The following is a 17,527-nucleotide window of genomic DNA, read 5'->3' as shown; positions in this document are numbered from 1 at the left end:
TGAACAGGTAAAAACCAAGGTGATGGGTGCAAATAGATGGAGTGAATGGACAATGGAAGAGATAGAGATACTAATCAATAATAGTAGGTGAAATCAATGTAGGTAGAATTGAGCAGAAATCTTAAGAGAAATAAAACGAAAGCGATGAGTAGGAGATACATGTAAAGAGGACTGGTTAAATAGAACGGTTAGAAAATGGATATGTAATAATTGGAAAGAATGGTGAGTTTGTAAGAAGAGAATGTAGAAATGCTGGTCTGATGAACAGATGGGAGATAATGGGATACATAAAGAGAGTGAGTGAGAAAATGAGTACAGTACATGCAATAGGTTGGTAGTTTGTAGGTGGATGGGAATGGCAGTCTGAATGGGCAAAAACCAACTACAGTATATTTTATGAATGTAGAGCCTATGGATGGGTGGGGATGTTGGGAGATGAAGTGAGATGAATGTAGATGAGATGAGAAGATGGAAAAGGCAATGGGCTGATGGTACGATGATGTGGGTTGACCATGAAGTTGCATGGAAGTAAAACATAAAAGGGACAGGCAAATGAGTAGATGGAAAGGATGATCGTGTTAGGTGGCTAAACCAGATCACCATTGGAAGGGAAGAGTCTGAAACGACAGAGACAGATGAGAGGGGATGAAGGGTTGGCCAAGCAAAGATGGGAAGGTTGAAGGGGGACAGAATAGATGGAGGTGAAGTTGATGAATGGGTGGACCTGAAGGTTACAAGGGCAAAGGGTGCCAAGGCTGGGGCTGAGCAGAGGAAGCGGCGAGGGGCTGAGTGCCTGCTTCCTTGGGGCTGGGGGCTTGAAGGGCAGCCCTGCCGTCCCTCCAACCCACCTCAGCACAGTCTGAGTGGTGGTGGCCTTTTTTAATGGGGGGAGAGGTGGGGACCCCCAATCTCCTCAAAAAGTTGGGTCCAGCCCTCCCTCCATGCTTGCTACCAGCACCAGCAGCGCTCCTTCCGACAGAGCCCACGGCACACCAGCGCCCCCAACCATAGACCACCCCCACTTCCCCCTCCTCCTGCTGCTGCTCCTCCTCCAGTCCCCTCCCCTCCCGTCGCTCCTCCCCCTTCCTCCCGGCGGCCATTGGCCCAATCCCCGCCGCCCCCTCGCGCCGCCGCTCAGCTGAGGAGACAATGGGCGATCAAAGGAGGGGAGGGGGAGGAGGAGGAGGAAGAGGATGGCGCTAGGCGAGGCTGGAGCCCGGGCGTGTGGCACTCTCTCTGCGCTCGATTAGTGATCCTAGTGGGAGGCTCGGCCAGGCAAGGCAGCCGACGGAGCGAGGCGCGGGGAGGGACGCCCGAGTGGCGGCGGGTGAGGGGAGTCGCCGCTGCTGCTGCTCCTGCAGCTGCCTCTTCCTCGCGCGCGCGGCGGCGGCGCCCCCCCGCCCCCTACACCCTCGTCGCCTTCTTCTTCTCCTTCTTCTCCCGCGCCTCGCGAGCAAAGTGTGCGAGAGTGAGTGCGAGTGCGAGTGAGCGAGAGCCCCGTTGCGCAGCTTGCTCTGCGCACAAGCACCACCACCACCACCAGCGGAGGAGGAGGAGGAGGAGGAGGAGGAGGAGGGCGACAGAGGCACCACCAACCACCACCAGCAGCACCACACGGGCATTGGGAGAGAGAGTGGGGGGAGAGGAGCCAGACACGCGCGCACGCACACACAGAAAGCAGGAGGAGGAAGAAGAAGAAGAAGAGGAGAAAGAAGGAGAGAGGCCACGACAGACACTCAACTGAGACAAAAGTATCTCCAAACCACCACCCAACTCCACCTTGGGAGGCGGGCGCCTCAGCATGGCTTCCGAGGAACTCTACGAGGTAACACAGACCCTTGAGCTTCCTCTCCCCCCCCACTCCAACTCCACAACCCCCCACCCCACCCCGTGGCCCCCGCTTTCCTCACTCTCGCCCCCCCTCCATTTTAAGTGCTAACGCTTTAAAAAAAAACCCAACACCCTTGCATTTCTTTCTCCCCTCTCTTTCTCTCTTTTTTCCTTGGCGGGGCCCTGTAGGCGCCCGCCCGCGCGCGCGCTCCCGCCGGCCCGCGTGCGCGTGTTTCCAAATTGCGAGCTTTTCGCCTCCCTGCCCTCCCCCAGTTTCGCTAGAGAAGAGGACGGAAATATGACTGAAAGGAGGAGACGGCAAAGTGTTGCCATTGGCTTGCGCTTTCTCTTCTCCTCTCTTCTTGCCCGCCTTCTCCACCTCTCCCATACACACACACACACACCCCACCGCCCGGCCCCACAACCCTCTCCCAACTCCACAGCCGCCCCTTGCCCTCTCCGGTCTCGCCACTCGCACTCCACGAGGGAGGGGGGAGGGGAGGGGGGAAGGAAGGGTTGGTGGGTGGGTTCCGGACGGTGGGTTGCAAGAGCTGACAGCCACGACTTGTTCAGACTCTTTCTTGTGCACCCAAAGTGAGCTTGTTGTGTGTGTCTCCCCCCCCCGGTAGTGTGCACAAATGCGTGCAAAAGCCATGCCCCCCTCTAGGGCGGGCACGAGGAAGGGTTTCTTTCTTTCCTGGGATCGTCTTTTGAAACTGCATTGACATCTTAGCCTTGCAGCAAGCCAGCTGAGTTGATGCACAGCATGAAACATTCAAAAACGATATGCCTCCACGTTGTTGTTTTTTTCAGGAAGGCAAGTTTTTCTTTTCTTTTGAAAAAAGAATATGGGGGGGGGGGGTAGGTTCAGAGCCGGTGCTAAAGAGACGTCATCCTTTTTGCACTACTATGTGATCCTGTGGTATAGATTGGAGTCTTTAGCTTTGCCAGCGAAAGGGGGCAACTGCTTTAACTTTGAATTCCAAGTTTTCACATCTCTAATGTATGTGGATGCACATTGGAAATCCTCTTCAATGCAACTTCCTGGTTTTGATATTAATGAAGTGTTGTATTAGGGCTCTGCAACAATAATTATTTTGGAACCATTGGAACCCATTTGGTAAATATCAGTTCACTGAAGAAACAATAGTTCTTTTGTCCTTTAGGCAAATACATATTTAGAGTGTGTGTTGGTATTTTTAGTTTGTTACTGTTTATCTGAATCTGAATTTTTTAGAAAGAACTGAAATATACTGGAAAAAAGTATGAAACTTGGGACTGCAATCCAAAACACAATAGTAAGGAGCAAGCCCTGCTTTGGAACTTTCTTCTGAGTAAACATGAATAGGATTGCGCAGCTAAGTGCCTTACCAATGTACTAGGAGGAACTTCTTGTGAATGAGGAATAGATCCTATTCAGTCATAGCTATACACATGTTTGCTTTGAGTGAGTTTGATGAATAAAGTTTCTGAACCACTAAACCAATAATAGGAAGGTTTGGTATCTCATAGTTAATGGTTGTGAAGATTTCACCCGTCTTCAGAGTTGAAGCCAAACTAAGCCTTGGATGAAATGTGGGAGAAAGAAAAGAACTTTATGACTGAGTTCACTAAATTAGCCTTACTCAAACCTTTAATTGAATGGTGTGGTGATCAAGGCAGATGACTTCATGGAGTGGTCGCCTCTGGATCATCCAACAGTTAATATGGACCTCAACCATTAAGGTGGTAATCAATGTATCATTCAGTCATGCTTATTAGCTATGGAAACTGGTGTCTCTTCGTCACACTAACTAAATGAGTTGGAAAGGTGATTTGGATATTAAGGCATAAAAATATACCAGATGCTGGATGGAAATACCATTTGGGACCTAACCAGTGCCTGGAATACTTCATTAAATGAAGTAAGTTGGCCAGTCCCATGAGTAAGGTTGTTGATATGGAAACATTATTTTCAAATATTTTGTCTTATTTTTTAGAGCACCATAGATCATCCATTCTGCTTCTTTTTACAAATACTCACTCTTGAAATATATTAACACAATTACATTGTTTAAAAATGCCAGAGTTGCTTGATGATCGTTGTCCTTCATGCCAAGTTTCAGGTAGAAGACTGGCTATGCCTGTGAAGGGGTGAACAGATATCCCATTTAAGTGGGATAAATGTCTTGTTCAGATACAGCTGTGATGCCGTCTGGTCCTGTATAGAATTCTGCAGTGATTTGTTGGGAATTGCTAATGTACGTGCTAAATGAAAGGGGCAGGCCATGGTCTCTTTCTTGGGCATTGGTGTTTTTAGCCTTCAGAGTTGGAATGAAGTGGCATTGCGTTTGGTCTAAATGATGAACACGATGTAAAGATTTACAGCCGTCTTTGCCATGATATTTTTTAGAACTACAAACAAAAAAACTATCAACGGAATATAAATTTTGATTACTGGATGTTTTAGAAATAAAAGAAACTCCTTGGAAATTCTGTCTTTCCCATGAAATACTTCTGCTGTTTATGGTTGAAAAATATGGATTGTTGAGTTTTTACATATATATAGTTTTATAATTTTTATTTAGTGCTGAAGATAATATTCGAGAGAGTTCTCTGCAACTCAAAGAAAAGCAACTTGATAGACCAACATTTTGTTTCTTTTCTGGAAAATAACTTGGAGAAGCAACAGGTCAAATGTACTGGATATAGTTCTCTTGGATTCATCTAATAGTTCAAAGCAGGAAACAGAAGACCAGTTGAAGAGGAGCAAAGTTTAGGAGTCTTGCACATCACAGTCATTTATCTAAAGGCATTCCTGAAGTTATAAGTCAAATATTCATTCAAGGAGTTGGAGAAAGTCATTGAATGTGACTTTGTTTTATCTTTTCACCTGAATCTATACACATGGAATTTTGCTCTTTATTAATGGCATCACAGTATTCTCATATTAGGATATTCTATGCACATTTTTTACTTGAAACTCAAGCAAAATCTATAGGTTGTTTGACTCTGAATTAAATATCTACCACTTATCTCTAGAAGCTTGAGGAAGCCATTAACCAGACAACTTGCTTTGCTAACTTACCCAACACATGACCCAAGCAATACCGTACTTCTTTTGAGGATTATTTCTCTTATTTGGATTTTGGAATTAATAATTTCACCAAATTATCTCAGATGGTGAATCTTAAATATCTTGTTTATGAAGATAATGGGATTTTAAGTACAATGAACAGGTTTGCTTTTGGTTTGTTTGTTTTTTAGGATGGGTGCTCTGTACTGTATCAGTTTCAAGATACGGTACCTAAATTTTGGCCTGCCATTAAGTAGACATGATCCAGAACTGTATGCTGTTTATTTTACAATACTCAAAATATTAAGCCCATTAGGTTGAGGCTTTTTCAGATTGGTTACAGGGTAGTTGTTTGTGTTCTGCTTTTTGCATGTGTTGCAGTGGGGAAGAAAATGAGGACAACATAAAATGAATAATATTCAAAGCCCATCTGTACCCATATGAAATTGCCCGACCATTATGATTTTCAGAGGCCCTTCTTTGGGTGCCCATCTTTGAAGATGAGATGGGTGGTAACTGGGGATAGGGCCTTCTTGGTGGTGGCACTGTTGCTCTGGAATGTCCTCCCCAGATACGTTTGTCTACCTTTGTCTTCCCATCTGGTTTTATTAGATGTGCAGTGGACAATTTGATAGCTTTAGCAGCTCTACTAGTAAGTTCCTTTTGCTGTTTTATATTCTGAAAGTGTGTACTATACTTGTGGTAACTTTGGTAAGTTTATTATGATTGGTTTTCTCTTTGTATTTGGATGTTGCATTGCAAATTTTCTTGAAAGATTAAAACATATGGGGGGGGCACCTTAAATAAAAAATAGGCTACTATCCAACTGCCTGATCAACAGGCTAGCTAACTGGAAAATCTGTAGTTGCTCTAATAAGTAACATCAATGACTGATGTTTCTTTATTCCTGACCTATACTGTCTCCTAGATTTGGGGCGGTTTGCATTCTGAAAGGGTGTATACTAGTTAACACACTATGTGTGTTAAAACATGTACTTACTTCAAATACTGGCCATCAAAGGACAGCCCAAGTAAAAAGATTCATCAATAATAATAATAATAATAATAATAATAATAATAATAATAATAATTTATTATTTATACCCCGCCCATCTGGCCGGGTTCCCCCAGCCACTCTGGGCGGCTTCCAAAAAAACAGAAATTCTAAAATACAGAAATCCATCAAACATTAAAAGCTTCCCTAAACAGGGCTGCCTTGAGATGCCTTCTAAAGGTCTGGTAATTGTTCTCTTTGACCTCTAGTGGGAGGGCATTCCACAGGGTGGGTGCCACTACCGAGAAGGCCCTCTGCCTGGTTCCCTGTAACTTGGCTTCTCGTAATGAGGGAACCGCCAGAAGGCCCTCGGAGCTGGACCTCAGTGTCCGGGCAGAACGATGGGGGTGGAGACGCTCCTTCAGGTATACCGGACCGAGGCCGTTTAGGGCTTTAAAGGTCAACACCAACACTTTGAATTGTGCTCGGAAACGTACTGGGAGCCAATGTAGGTCTTTTAGGACCGGTGTTATGTGATCTCGGCGGCCGCTCCCAGTCACCAGTCTAGCTGCCGCATTCTGGATTAGTTGTAGTTTCCGGGTCACCTTCAAAGGTAGCCCCACGTAGAGCGCATTGCAGTAGTCCAAGCGAGAGATAACTAGAGCATGCACCACTCTGGAGAGACAGTCAGTGGGCAGGTAGGGACTCAGCCTGCGTACCAGATGGAGCTGATAAACAGCTGCCCTGGACACGGAGTTGACCTGTGCCTCCATGGACAGCTGTGAGTCTAAAATGACTCCCAGGCTGCGCACCTGGTCTTTCAGGGGCACAGTTACCCCATTCAGGACCAGAGAGTCCTCCACACCCGCCCGCCTCCTGTCCCCCACAAACAGTACTTCTGTCTTGTCAGGATTCAATCTCAATCTGTTAGCCGCCATCCATCCTCCAACCGCCTCCAAGCACTCACACAGGACCTTCACCGCCTTCACTGGTTCTGATTTAAAAGAGAGGTAGAGCTGGGTATCATCAGCATACTGATGGACACCCAGCCCAAACCCCCTGATGATCTCTCCCAGCGGCTGCATATAGATGTTAAAAAGCATGGGGGAGAGGACAGAACCCTGAGGCACCCCACAAGTGAGAGCCAAGGGGTCTGAACACTCATCCCCCACCACCACTTTCTGAACACGGCCCAGGAGGAAGGAGCGGAACCACTGCATGACAGTGCCCCCAGCTCCCAAGCCCTCTAGACGGTCCAGAAGGATGTTATGGTCGATGGTGTCAAAAGCCGCTGAGAGATCCAGCAGAACAAGGAAACAGCTCTTACCTTTGTCCCTAGCCCGCCGGAGATCATCAACCAGTGCGACCAAGGCAGTTTCAGTCCCATGATGAGGCCTGAATCCTGACTGGAAGGGATCCAAATGGTCCGCTTCTTCCAGGCGTGCCTGGAGTTGTTCCGCAACCACTCGCTCAATCACCTTGCCCAAGAATGGAAGATTTGAGACTGGGCGATAGTTGGCCATATTGGCCGGATCTAAAGATGGTTTTTTAAGAAGCGGTTTAATAACCGCCTCTTTCAGCGGGTCTGGGAAGGCTCCCTCATGGAGAGAAGCATTTACCAACCCGCGAAGCCCATCGCCCAGCCCTTCCTGGCTAGCTTTTATAAGCCAGGATGGGCAAGGATCAAGGAGACAGGTGGTTGGTTTCATTCGTCTAAGCAGCCTGTCCACATCCTCGGAGGTAACAGATTGAAATTGATCCCACAAAACTTGACTAGACAGGACTCTAGCACTCCCCCGCCCTGGCCCTGCTCCCACGGTGGAGTCTACCTCTTCCCGAATCTGAGCGACTTTATCTGCAAAAAAACTTTGCAAAATCATTGCAGGAGATCATGTGGCCCGTAATGGGCCCGGATGGAGCAGGTGGTTCCGCTAAATTGCGAACCACCTGGAAGAGTCTCCTGCTGCTGTTTTCTGCAGATGCGATGGAGACGGTGAAGAAGGTCCTCTTCGCCGTCGCCATTGCCACTTGGTAGGCTCGAAGTTGAGCTCTAGCCCGTGTCCGGTCTGATTCAAAATGAGTTTTCCGCCACCGGCGCTCTAGCCGTCTCAACGACTGTTTCATTGCCCTCAGCGCCGGGGAAAACCACGGGGCTGTCTGGGCTCCATGCATTCTGAGAGGGCGCTTCGGAGCCAGACAGTCAATAGCGCTGGTTAACTCCGCATTCCAGCGGGCCACCAGGGAATCAGCTGAAAGGCCATCGACATGGGATAAAACATCCCCTACCACTCTTTGGAAGCCAATTGGATCCATTAAGTAGCGGGGGCGGACCATCCGAATCGGTCCCACCTCCCTGCAGAGGGGAAGGGTCGCGGAGAAGTCCAGTTGCACCAGAAAGTGATCTGACCATGGCACTTCTTTTGTTTCGCTTTTACTTAATGTCAGATCACCAACATCCATAGAGGTAAACACCAAGTCCAAGGCATGTCCGCGGCTATGAGTTGGGCCAGACTTATTCAGGGACAGCCCCATGGTGGCCATGCTTTCCACGAAGTCCTGAGCGGCTCCTTGTAAGGTCGTGTCGGCATGGATGTTAAAATCCCCTAAGACAACCAAGCTAGGTGTCTCCAGGAGCACATCCGACACGACCTGAAGCAGCTCGGGCAGGGAATCCTTGGTGCAGCGGGGAGGTCGGTACACCAAAAGGAATCCTGTACTGCCTCTATTGCCCAACTTCCAGAACATGCACTCAGAGAACTGGGTCTTCCCAATAGGACGCCTGGTGCAAACTAATGACTTCCTAAAAATCACTGCAACCCCCCCTCTCCGCCCAGATGGCCTGGGTTGCTGTGCATAAGAGAAACCTGGTGGGCAAGCAGCGCCAAGAACGGGCCCATCGGCTTCCTCCAACCAGGTCTCTGTCACACATGCCAGGTCAAATCCTCCATCCACAATCAGGTCGTGAATGGCGGTGGTCTTACTCATCATCGACCTGGCATTGCACAGCAGCACCTTCAGGTCATGTGGGTATCCCTTGCCTATTCCAATATCCGTCCGGTCAGGACCAGACCTGGAGGCAGGGATAGTCCTCAGACAACGACTAAGTCTGCCTCCTCGGTAATGACATGGTCTGGTCTTAGCGTAACTCCTCCTCCTACCCGTGACCACTGAGATCGGTTGTTCCAGTGCACCCCCCCCTGTGGAATCTGCCCCAGCCATTTTGCTTGCTGGGACCCCCTCCCGGGCAGCCCTGACCCCTCCCCTTAAAAACAAAATAAAACCTCTGTAAAAAACAGCAAAGAACGCAACAAAAGAATAACACAAAAAAGACAATAAAACAATAAAACCAAAAACAATAAAAATTACAAATACACTAAAATTTAACAGATTCCCACACCCAACTAAAAATCCCTCCCACCTACCACCCCAAAGAAGATAAAAACATAAAAAATTCTTTAAAAAGCATTTTAAAAAGAACTCTGTGCTGTTTCAAGTTCCCCTGGGCAGCACCAGCAGCAGAGCAGCGGCAGCCGTCCTTTATGAGGCCTTCCAGACCCCGCCCTAGACCAGGTGGAAGGAGGCAGGGACAGGGCCTGTGGGCACTCACAGCAGCAAGAGTCCTGGGCAGCACCAGCAGCAGAGCAGCGGCAGCAGTCCTTTATGATCATAATTCCAAATTATGATCAGGTTTTGGTGTTTGTCTAGGAAATGGGTGAACCAGGCAGACAGGCATGGCTAACTCTTCTCAGTGTGTCCTTGCTGTTCAGATTTGACACATGTATGGAATAATTGAAATAATATCAACTGAACTGAGAATTATAAAGGGAGGTATGGTCTCAAGTACATAGAAACCAGGTAACTTCCAAATAGTATTGAGTTATTAGCAGTATGATGCTCAACTAGAATTTTATTTCAACCTAGCTAGCTATATTGTTTATGGCAAGCAACTACCGTTGATTTTTATTGGCGAATGAGACAATTTAAATTTAGTTGGTGTGTGAGTTTTGTATTTAAAATTGAAGCTATAGCCATCACAAGAATTCAGAGTGTACAAATGTATTGTAACCATTACTCACAATTGAATAGAAATAAGAGAGAAAGGCATGGATATGGGAAAAGACAATATTGAAACAAACCAAACTGGACAAAAGCTAAGCTTTGTACATGTTGAAGATTCTTGAGGCTTCAAAGCTCCCCATAGTATGGAAGACGCTGAACTAGAATGATTATGAAAATAGCTTTAAATGGGAATCCGGAGAAGAGAAAAGCTGGCAAGAGCTAAAGTAGGACAGAGGGTGCTATAATGTAGTGGTCAATTTGCATCATAGGCAGCATTGGCATTTCCAAAATATGTAGTACACCCCCAATGCTTGGGGATGTGTGGTAGGTTTGCAGTAGGGAGCTTCAGCCAGTAGCAACTCCCTTGTGAGCCTGGAGTCTCCCAGCTCTCCTTTACGTTTTATGTATCCCAGCAGCAAAAATGTCAGAGTGTTAACTGACCCTTAAGCATGGAGAATTTAGAAGGATATGATTCTTGAGATGAAATGCTGTGAGGAATGAAATAGAAAACTTTCCTGGTTGGTTCTGACCAGTGTTTCTCAAACTTGGGTCCCCAGCTGTGGTTGGACTACAACTCCCATCATTCATTGCTAGCAGGACCAGTGGTCAAGGATGATGGGAGTTGTAGTCCAACCACAGCTGGGGACCCAAGTTTGAGAAACACTGGTTGAGACCAAAGTTCATCTGGTCTAGCATTCTGTTACCACAAGTGGCCAGCTAGGTTCTTTGTTGGAGTTTGTTGGTAATGGCCATTTCCCCCACTGTTGTCTAATCAGAGATACAAGGAGTTTGAACATTGAGGTCCTGCTTGGTTATCATGACTAACAAATGTTGATACAATTCCCTCTATGAATTTGTCCAGTTCTTTCTTAAAGTTACCTATACCTAACCTGTAAAGGCCACCCATTGATAATGAGTTCCAAGATAATAATCTGTTTGATTGTAGTATAGTATTTGGAATGGGTTGATGCTTTCTAAAGATGAATTTATTACACGTATATCATATTTCTGTAAGAAATTGCATGTGTCCAGCATATTTGCCAAATAGCAGTGAATATATGTTGGTTTCACCATGTGTATACATGCTTGGGGTTCTCTGGCTTCTGATTGTGTGAACACGAATACATGTGGTTTCCAAGTCTTAATTGGAAATATTTCTTATACTCTACAGAGTGAGATAATTTAGCATGTTTATTTTACTTGTATTTAGTAAACAAAACTGAAAGCTTTGAAACTGCAGAGCTTGCCTAATATTGTAGTTGTACTTGGTTTCCATTCATTGTTACGAATGAACTTATGAAATGGAAAATTTTCTGTAGAAAAATAAAAAAACTAGAAAAATTTCCATGAAGAATGCCCATCTGACATGCTTGTCCCTGAGAAGAGATTATAACTCCTGATCAAGAGTTCTTTGAGTACAGAATTCAGAATCCCGGTTGATCCTTTAAAAAAAAACCCCAACAACAACTAAATAGCTAAGTATCCTTGATGCAAACATGATGGGTTGGATCTCGGTTGTTATATTTTGAAGAGCAAAAAAGAGGACACTATGATAACTCTCATTTTAAATACCCCTACTACAGGGTGAGTCTTTTAAAAGAGGCCCTGTGGAACATGTGTACTCTGTATCCACGGGGCCTCTTTTAAAGGACTCACCCTGTATATGTAGGCTATAGAAGCTGTGATATATTGCTGAGGGGGGCAGGAGAAGAGAAGAGGAAAGCAAGTCTTCAACCACCAGTTATGTCTCTGTCTCATCCAGAAAGTATATCCAGAGACATTTTGGCAAATTTACAAAATCCACCCAGGCAAGTTTTTTACCCCTGACAAAGAGGACGTGTCCTGGAAAAAGAGGACACATGGTAACCCTAATTAGACTTAAGTCATGTTTAGAGCTGTTGAAATCAGTGGTGCTTGGGTTGGCCATGACTAACTTATCCATTTGACTTCATTATGTTTACTTGGATCCAACCCATTGCATAGATATAGTACAGTGGTACCTCTGCTTACGAATGTCTCTACTTACGAATGTCTCTACTTACGAACGGAGCTCCGTCCGCCATCTTGGATGCAGTTTAGATAAGATTTTTTCTACTTACGAATTTTTAGATAGGGTTGCTTCGACTTACGAATTTTTTCTCCCAGTGCATTCCTATGGGATTCGACTTACAAATGTGCGTTCGGAACGCATTAAATTCGTAAGTAGAGATACCACTGTAATGGTAAGTAGAGTGAGCTGTTGCAAGGGTTGAAGGAAGAACACATTTCCTAGTTCATGCTTCTGAATGTTGACAAAGTGAAATGTAATTGTGTGTTGTTTCTGTATATTATTTTGTTTAAAATGCTTAAATGTTTTAAACGTTTTGCATATTGTCCGATGGAGATATTGTGAAGTAGCAATATTTGGGGAGATAAGATGTAAATAAAGTTAGTGGTTTTTTTGAGAAGATAATAGGAGACCTAGCTTTAAACTAATTCCTCAGTACGTATTACAAAGAACTATCTACTTTTAGTAAAAATGTGCATGAAATATGCAATATTAGTCTTGGGCATAAATATATCCTTACATTAGTTGGTTATGATGTTGCTCGTATGCAGTTTTTTGATGCCTCATTATATTTAAACAGAACTACTCGTTTGATGCTATATGGAAACTACTGCTAAGAACACTAGCTCTTTGCATATACTGTATTTTCCTGCGTATAAGACTACTTTTTAACCCAGGAAAATCTTCTCAAAAGTCGAGGGGGGGGTTCATCTTATACGCGAGTATATCCCAAACTCTATATTCTGACTGGAAAAGTTGGGGGTCGTCTTATACGCCCAGTCGTCTTATACGTTGGAATATACGGTAGATGTTTACAGCCCTGTTTTCAAAGTCAAAACAGTGTTTGAAAGACTAGGTTGTAAAAGCTGAAGTGGGTAGGCATTGTCTTGCACTTGTGGGGTAGTTTGAGGATAAACCTTTTACTGAGGATTGTGCTTGAGCTATTTATTATATACTTATTTTGTCTTTAAGAAGTGAGCTGCTAGTTTTCTCTTTGTTCTCTTTTGTACTGACACATCACTGCACAGATAAGTAAGTTCTCATGGCCACAATTCTCAATTCTGTTTGCACTATTTTTGCTAGGTGGTATTTCTAACCAGTGATGTAGGCTTTCTGGAAAATTGTGAATTAGGATAATTTGCATAAGAAAATGCTGAGTTTCCACCAGAAAATTTTCTAATGCCCTAGAAAGTGAACTAATTTAGCATGTTTATTTTGCTTGTATTTAGTAAACAAATATGTTAAAAAAAATTGCCTAATATTCATTTGCAATTGGCATTCACTAATTGATACTAATGAGCTTATGAAACAGAAAAATTCCCCGGGGGGGGGGAGAACACTTGAGGAAAAATTTCACTCAACACCACTGCTCCTAAAGTTTAAATTTGTGCAAAACAACATGAGGATATTCTTAAATCATTTAAAACTTGTTTGTATTTTTGATGCCCACTAGTGGAGAATAAGTTCGTGCAGTGTCTGGTAAGTTTAACATGTAAGATTTCCCCACAGCATCAAAAAATTGCTAGCATATTATTAGGTAAAGGTAAAGGTAAAGGGGTCCCTGACCATCAGGTTCAGTCGTGTCCGACTCTGGGGTTGCGGCGCTCATCTCGCTCTATAGGCCGAGGGAGCCGGTGTTTGTCCGCAGACAGCTTCCGAGTCATGTGGCCAGCATGACAAAGCTGCTTCTGGCGAACCAGAGCAGTGCACGGAAACGCCATTTACCTTCCCGCCGGAGCGGTCCCTATTTATCTACTTGCACTTTGATGTGCTTTCAAACTGCTAGGTGGGCAGGAGCTGGGACCGAGCAACGGGAGCTCACCCCGTTGCAGGGATTTGAACCGCCGACCTTCTAATCAGCAAGCCCTAGACTCTGTGGTTTAACCCACAGCGCCACCTGGGTCCTATTAAGCATATTATTACAGTACCTAAAATCTACCTTAAAGGAGGTAGTGATGTGCCCACTTCCTTAAGAGGACCTCCCTGGACCCAAAGATGTTAAATAACTATTGTATAGTGGCAAATATCCCCTTTTGGGAAAAGGTGTTTGAGAAGGTGATGTGGTCTAGTTTGAGGCTGGCCATGGCACTGAAACAATCTTGGTTGCCCTGGCTGAGGACATTTGTCAAGAGAGATGGGGGAGTATGACCCTGCTCATTCTGTGTGATCTTTCAGCGGCTTTTGATAGTGTTGACCATGGTATCTTTTTGGAGCATCTCAGGGAAGTTGAGGGCACTGAGCTTCAGTAGTTCTGATCTTATCTCCACAGCCTTTTTCAGAAAGCAGTTGTAGGAGGCTGCTGTTTGCTACCATAGAAGCTATCCTGTGAGGTTCAATGGAGTTGCATCTTCTCCCCCATGCTATTTCAGATCCATATGGCAGTCACTGGGAGCTGTCATCAGGACATTTGGAGTGAGGTGCTAATATGCAGATAATGCCCAGCTTAATCTCTCAATTCCAATTGGGAGAGGCAGTTGAGTGGATAGACCTGTGCTTGGAGGCGGTGATGTGCTGGATGTGGGCCAATAAATTAAAGCTGAATCCTGAAAAGACAGAGGGGTGTTATTTGTCTCAAGTTGGGGAGATGGCCTGTTGTGGAAGTGGTTGCACCCCCCTGGAGGATATTGTAGGTATTCCTGGATTCAGCACTGTCCCTGGACTCAGGTGACCTCCGTAGACAGCTGTGTCTTTCAGCTCCAGCTGGTTCACCCATTGGATGGAAATGACTTGTAGTAATAGTACTGGGTGTTGTGAACTAGTGCCTGGAATCGGTAATGGACCGAAAGGGACATACTCAGCCAGTGTGGTGTAGTGGTTAAGAGTAGTAGATTCGTAATCTGGGGAACAGGGTTCGCGTCTCCGCTCCTCCACATGCAGCTGCTGGGTGACCTTGGGCTAGTCACACTTCTCTGAAGTCTCTCAGCCCCACCCACCTCACAGGGTGTTTGTTGTGGGGGGAGGAAGGGAAAGGAGATTGTTAGCCGCTTTGAGACTCCTTCGGGTAGTGATAAAGCGGGATATCAAATCCAAACTCTTCTTCTTCTCTTCTTCTTCAGTCCCTATCTTGGAACTGAGTTGAGAAGCTGACCTCATGGCTACCACACCTAGTCTATCTCTTGTACCTTCATGGTTCCCACCACTACCGCTTTGTGTGAGAACTCTCTGTGAGGGGAGATACTGGTAACTTGAAAACCTGTCATAATTTTGTGCCATTTTGGTTGGTCCTTATAGAGGTATAGCCTCTATAACTGATTTTGGTCCGTCCCTTCCCCCATGGATCAACATGGAAAGCTTTGTTTTTTATCAATCTAGACAAGGCAGAGATTCCACAACCATCCACTATAAAGCTCATACCAATGACAAACTTAGTTGGTCTCTAAGGTGCTACTGGAAGGAATTTTTTAATTTTGTATCCACTAATCATAGAATCATAGAGTTGGAAGAGACCACAAGGGCCATCCAGTCCATCCCCCTGCCAAGCAGGAAACACCATCAAAGCATTCCTGACAGATGGCTGTCAAGCCTCTGCTTAAAGACCTCCAAAGAAGGAGGTCAATGGATGGTTGATGTGTTAGTATTCAACCTCTGCTGGATGGGATTGCACTTGTCAAACAGTACGATGTTCACAGCATGGGGGTGATTTTTAAAATATAGTATTTATTCAGTTTGTTATCATTTATTAATTAAATAAAAAATACAACCCCTCATCGGAGGATCACAGGGCAGTTTGAAGTATAAAAATCATTTGGTTGTGGATAACTGGGTGCCATCAGCAGCCCTAAGCACTTTTTATTAACTAGTTTGTGTACTGAGGCTCTTCCTTGTATTTTTATTTTTTAAGTGCTGTTCTGTCTCGACATAGTTATCTACACTTTAGTTATCTCAGAATTAAACTACTCTTAATTAGTTATAATTGGGACTGCCTTTGTGACAACCATTTGGGAAGTTCATCTGATTCAAAATGCTGCAGCTGGATTATATATGGCGGCATTGTAGAATTTGTCACATGTTATCTGTTATTACTGTTTGGTAATGGCTTTTGCCTGTAAAGTCTACCGATGTATCTTCAAGACTTTCTGCTCTTCCATATTGTTAAAATAAGAACAGCCACATCTTAAGATCTTCCATTAGAACTCCTGTTTTGGCCCAGACTTCAGAGAATGCTCTCCCCAGGCACATCTGGCAAGGGTCTGCACAGCCGACCTTTAGGGGTGTATCAAAAACACTCAGGCCTTTGGAGCTTTGGGCTGCCCTTGTTTTTTTTTTATCTTGGAGATGGAATATGTAGGGTTATTAATTATTTGATAGGCGCTCTGTTCTTTTGCTTTTAGTTTGGTTGCCTTTTTACTATCTCATTGTTAATGAGACTGCAAGCTGTATTGGAAGTGTGCAAGTACGGTAATCAAAGAAAGAAGGAAAGAGGAACAACTGGGGTGATTTATTTTGGGTACTTTAATATAGTGATGGGGAACCTTTAGCTTTCCATATGGTATTTCAATACAGCCACCTGACCATGCTGCCTATGCTGATAGAATTAGAGTCCATGTTACATCGCTTGGGGAGTTCCAGATTCCCTTTTGCTGGTTTACCCATCCCTGAATCTTAGAAGTCTAGAAGGTAAGGGTACCCCTGACCGTTAGGTCCAGTCGCGGACGACTCTGGGGTTGCGCACTCATCTCGCTCTGTAGGCCAAGGGAGCCGGCGTACAGCTTCCGGGTCATGTGGCCAGCATGACTAAGCCGCTTCTGCCGAACCAGAGCAGCGCATGGAAATGTTGTTTACCTTCCCGCCAGAGAAGGTACTTGCACTTTGATGTGCTTTTGAATTGCTAGGTGGGCAGGAGCTGAGACTGAAGAACAGGAGCTCACCCTGTCGCGGGGATTCAAACCGCCGACCTTCTAATCGGTAAGCCCTAGGCTCTGTGGTTTAGACCACAGTGCCACCCGCGTCCCTTTAAGAAATCTAGAACTGTAGCACAATTCCCCTGTAGAGGTTGAGGTTTAGGGAGTTGACAGATGTTGCCTCAGGCAGTATTACATTATTACGACTTGTTGATTGCAAACTTGCAAACAGGCCTCTGTCCTCGCTTTAGATGGCTGCAGAGTCTTAACTACATATAAGTCGTCAATAATTATTAGTTACACTTGGTACTGGGGATTGGAGCAAATTTCAGGCTGTGGTACACATTTGTTTAAATATAGTACATTACGATCACATCTTGCACACGATTAACTCAAGTGATTTCAACGCTGCACTGTTGAAATGGTGCAGATTAATTGCATGCAAGGCAGAGAGCTTGAAAGGTCCTTTTGCACCATGTGTCCCTGGTGCGAAAAGCTCGTCATTGTGCTTACCAGGCTGTGATCTTGTGGCAACGTAGGTGGCCCTATGAAATCTTACAAGAGTATCCCAGAGCCTAGTGAGAAATGTGCAGAGAGCTTAAAAGCTCTCCACCTTGCTTGCACCAGGGTAGTAGGGATTTGGGGGGGCAGTTTGAGTACAGTGGTGCCCCGCTAGACGAAATTAATTCGTTCCACGGGTC

At 45.2% G+C, this 17,527-nt stretch overlaps 1 protein-coding gene across 1 annotated transcript in view; it reads left to right on the top strand.

Annotated features, from left to right (window-relative positions):
* Positions 1-1,651: 1,651 nt before the first annotated feature.
* CDYL (chromodomain Y like) overlaps positions 1,652-17,527 on the top strand; it is a 96,123-nt gene continuing 80,247 nt past the window's right edge. The window contains exon 1 of the mRNA XM_035126396.2: positions 1,652-1,825. Within this exon, the coding sequence (XP_034982287.1) occupies positions 1,802-1,825 (24 nt within the window). The 5' untranslated portion in view covers positions 1,652-1,801. The remainder of the gene's footprint in view (positions 1,826-17,527) is intronic.

This window comes from Zootoca vivipara, chromosome 8, assembly GCF_963506605.1.
Source record: "Zootoca vivipara chromosome 8, rZooViv1.1, whole genome shotgun sequence".
Taxonomy (NCBI): domain Eukaryota; kingdom Metazoa; phylum Chordata; class Lepidosauria; order Squamata; family Lacertidae; genus Zootoca; species Zootoca vivipara.
This window is presented reverse-complemented; position numbering and strand designations above follow the sequence as displayed.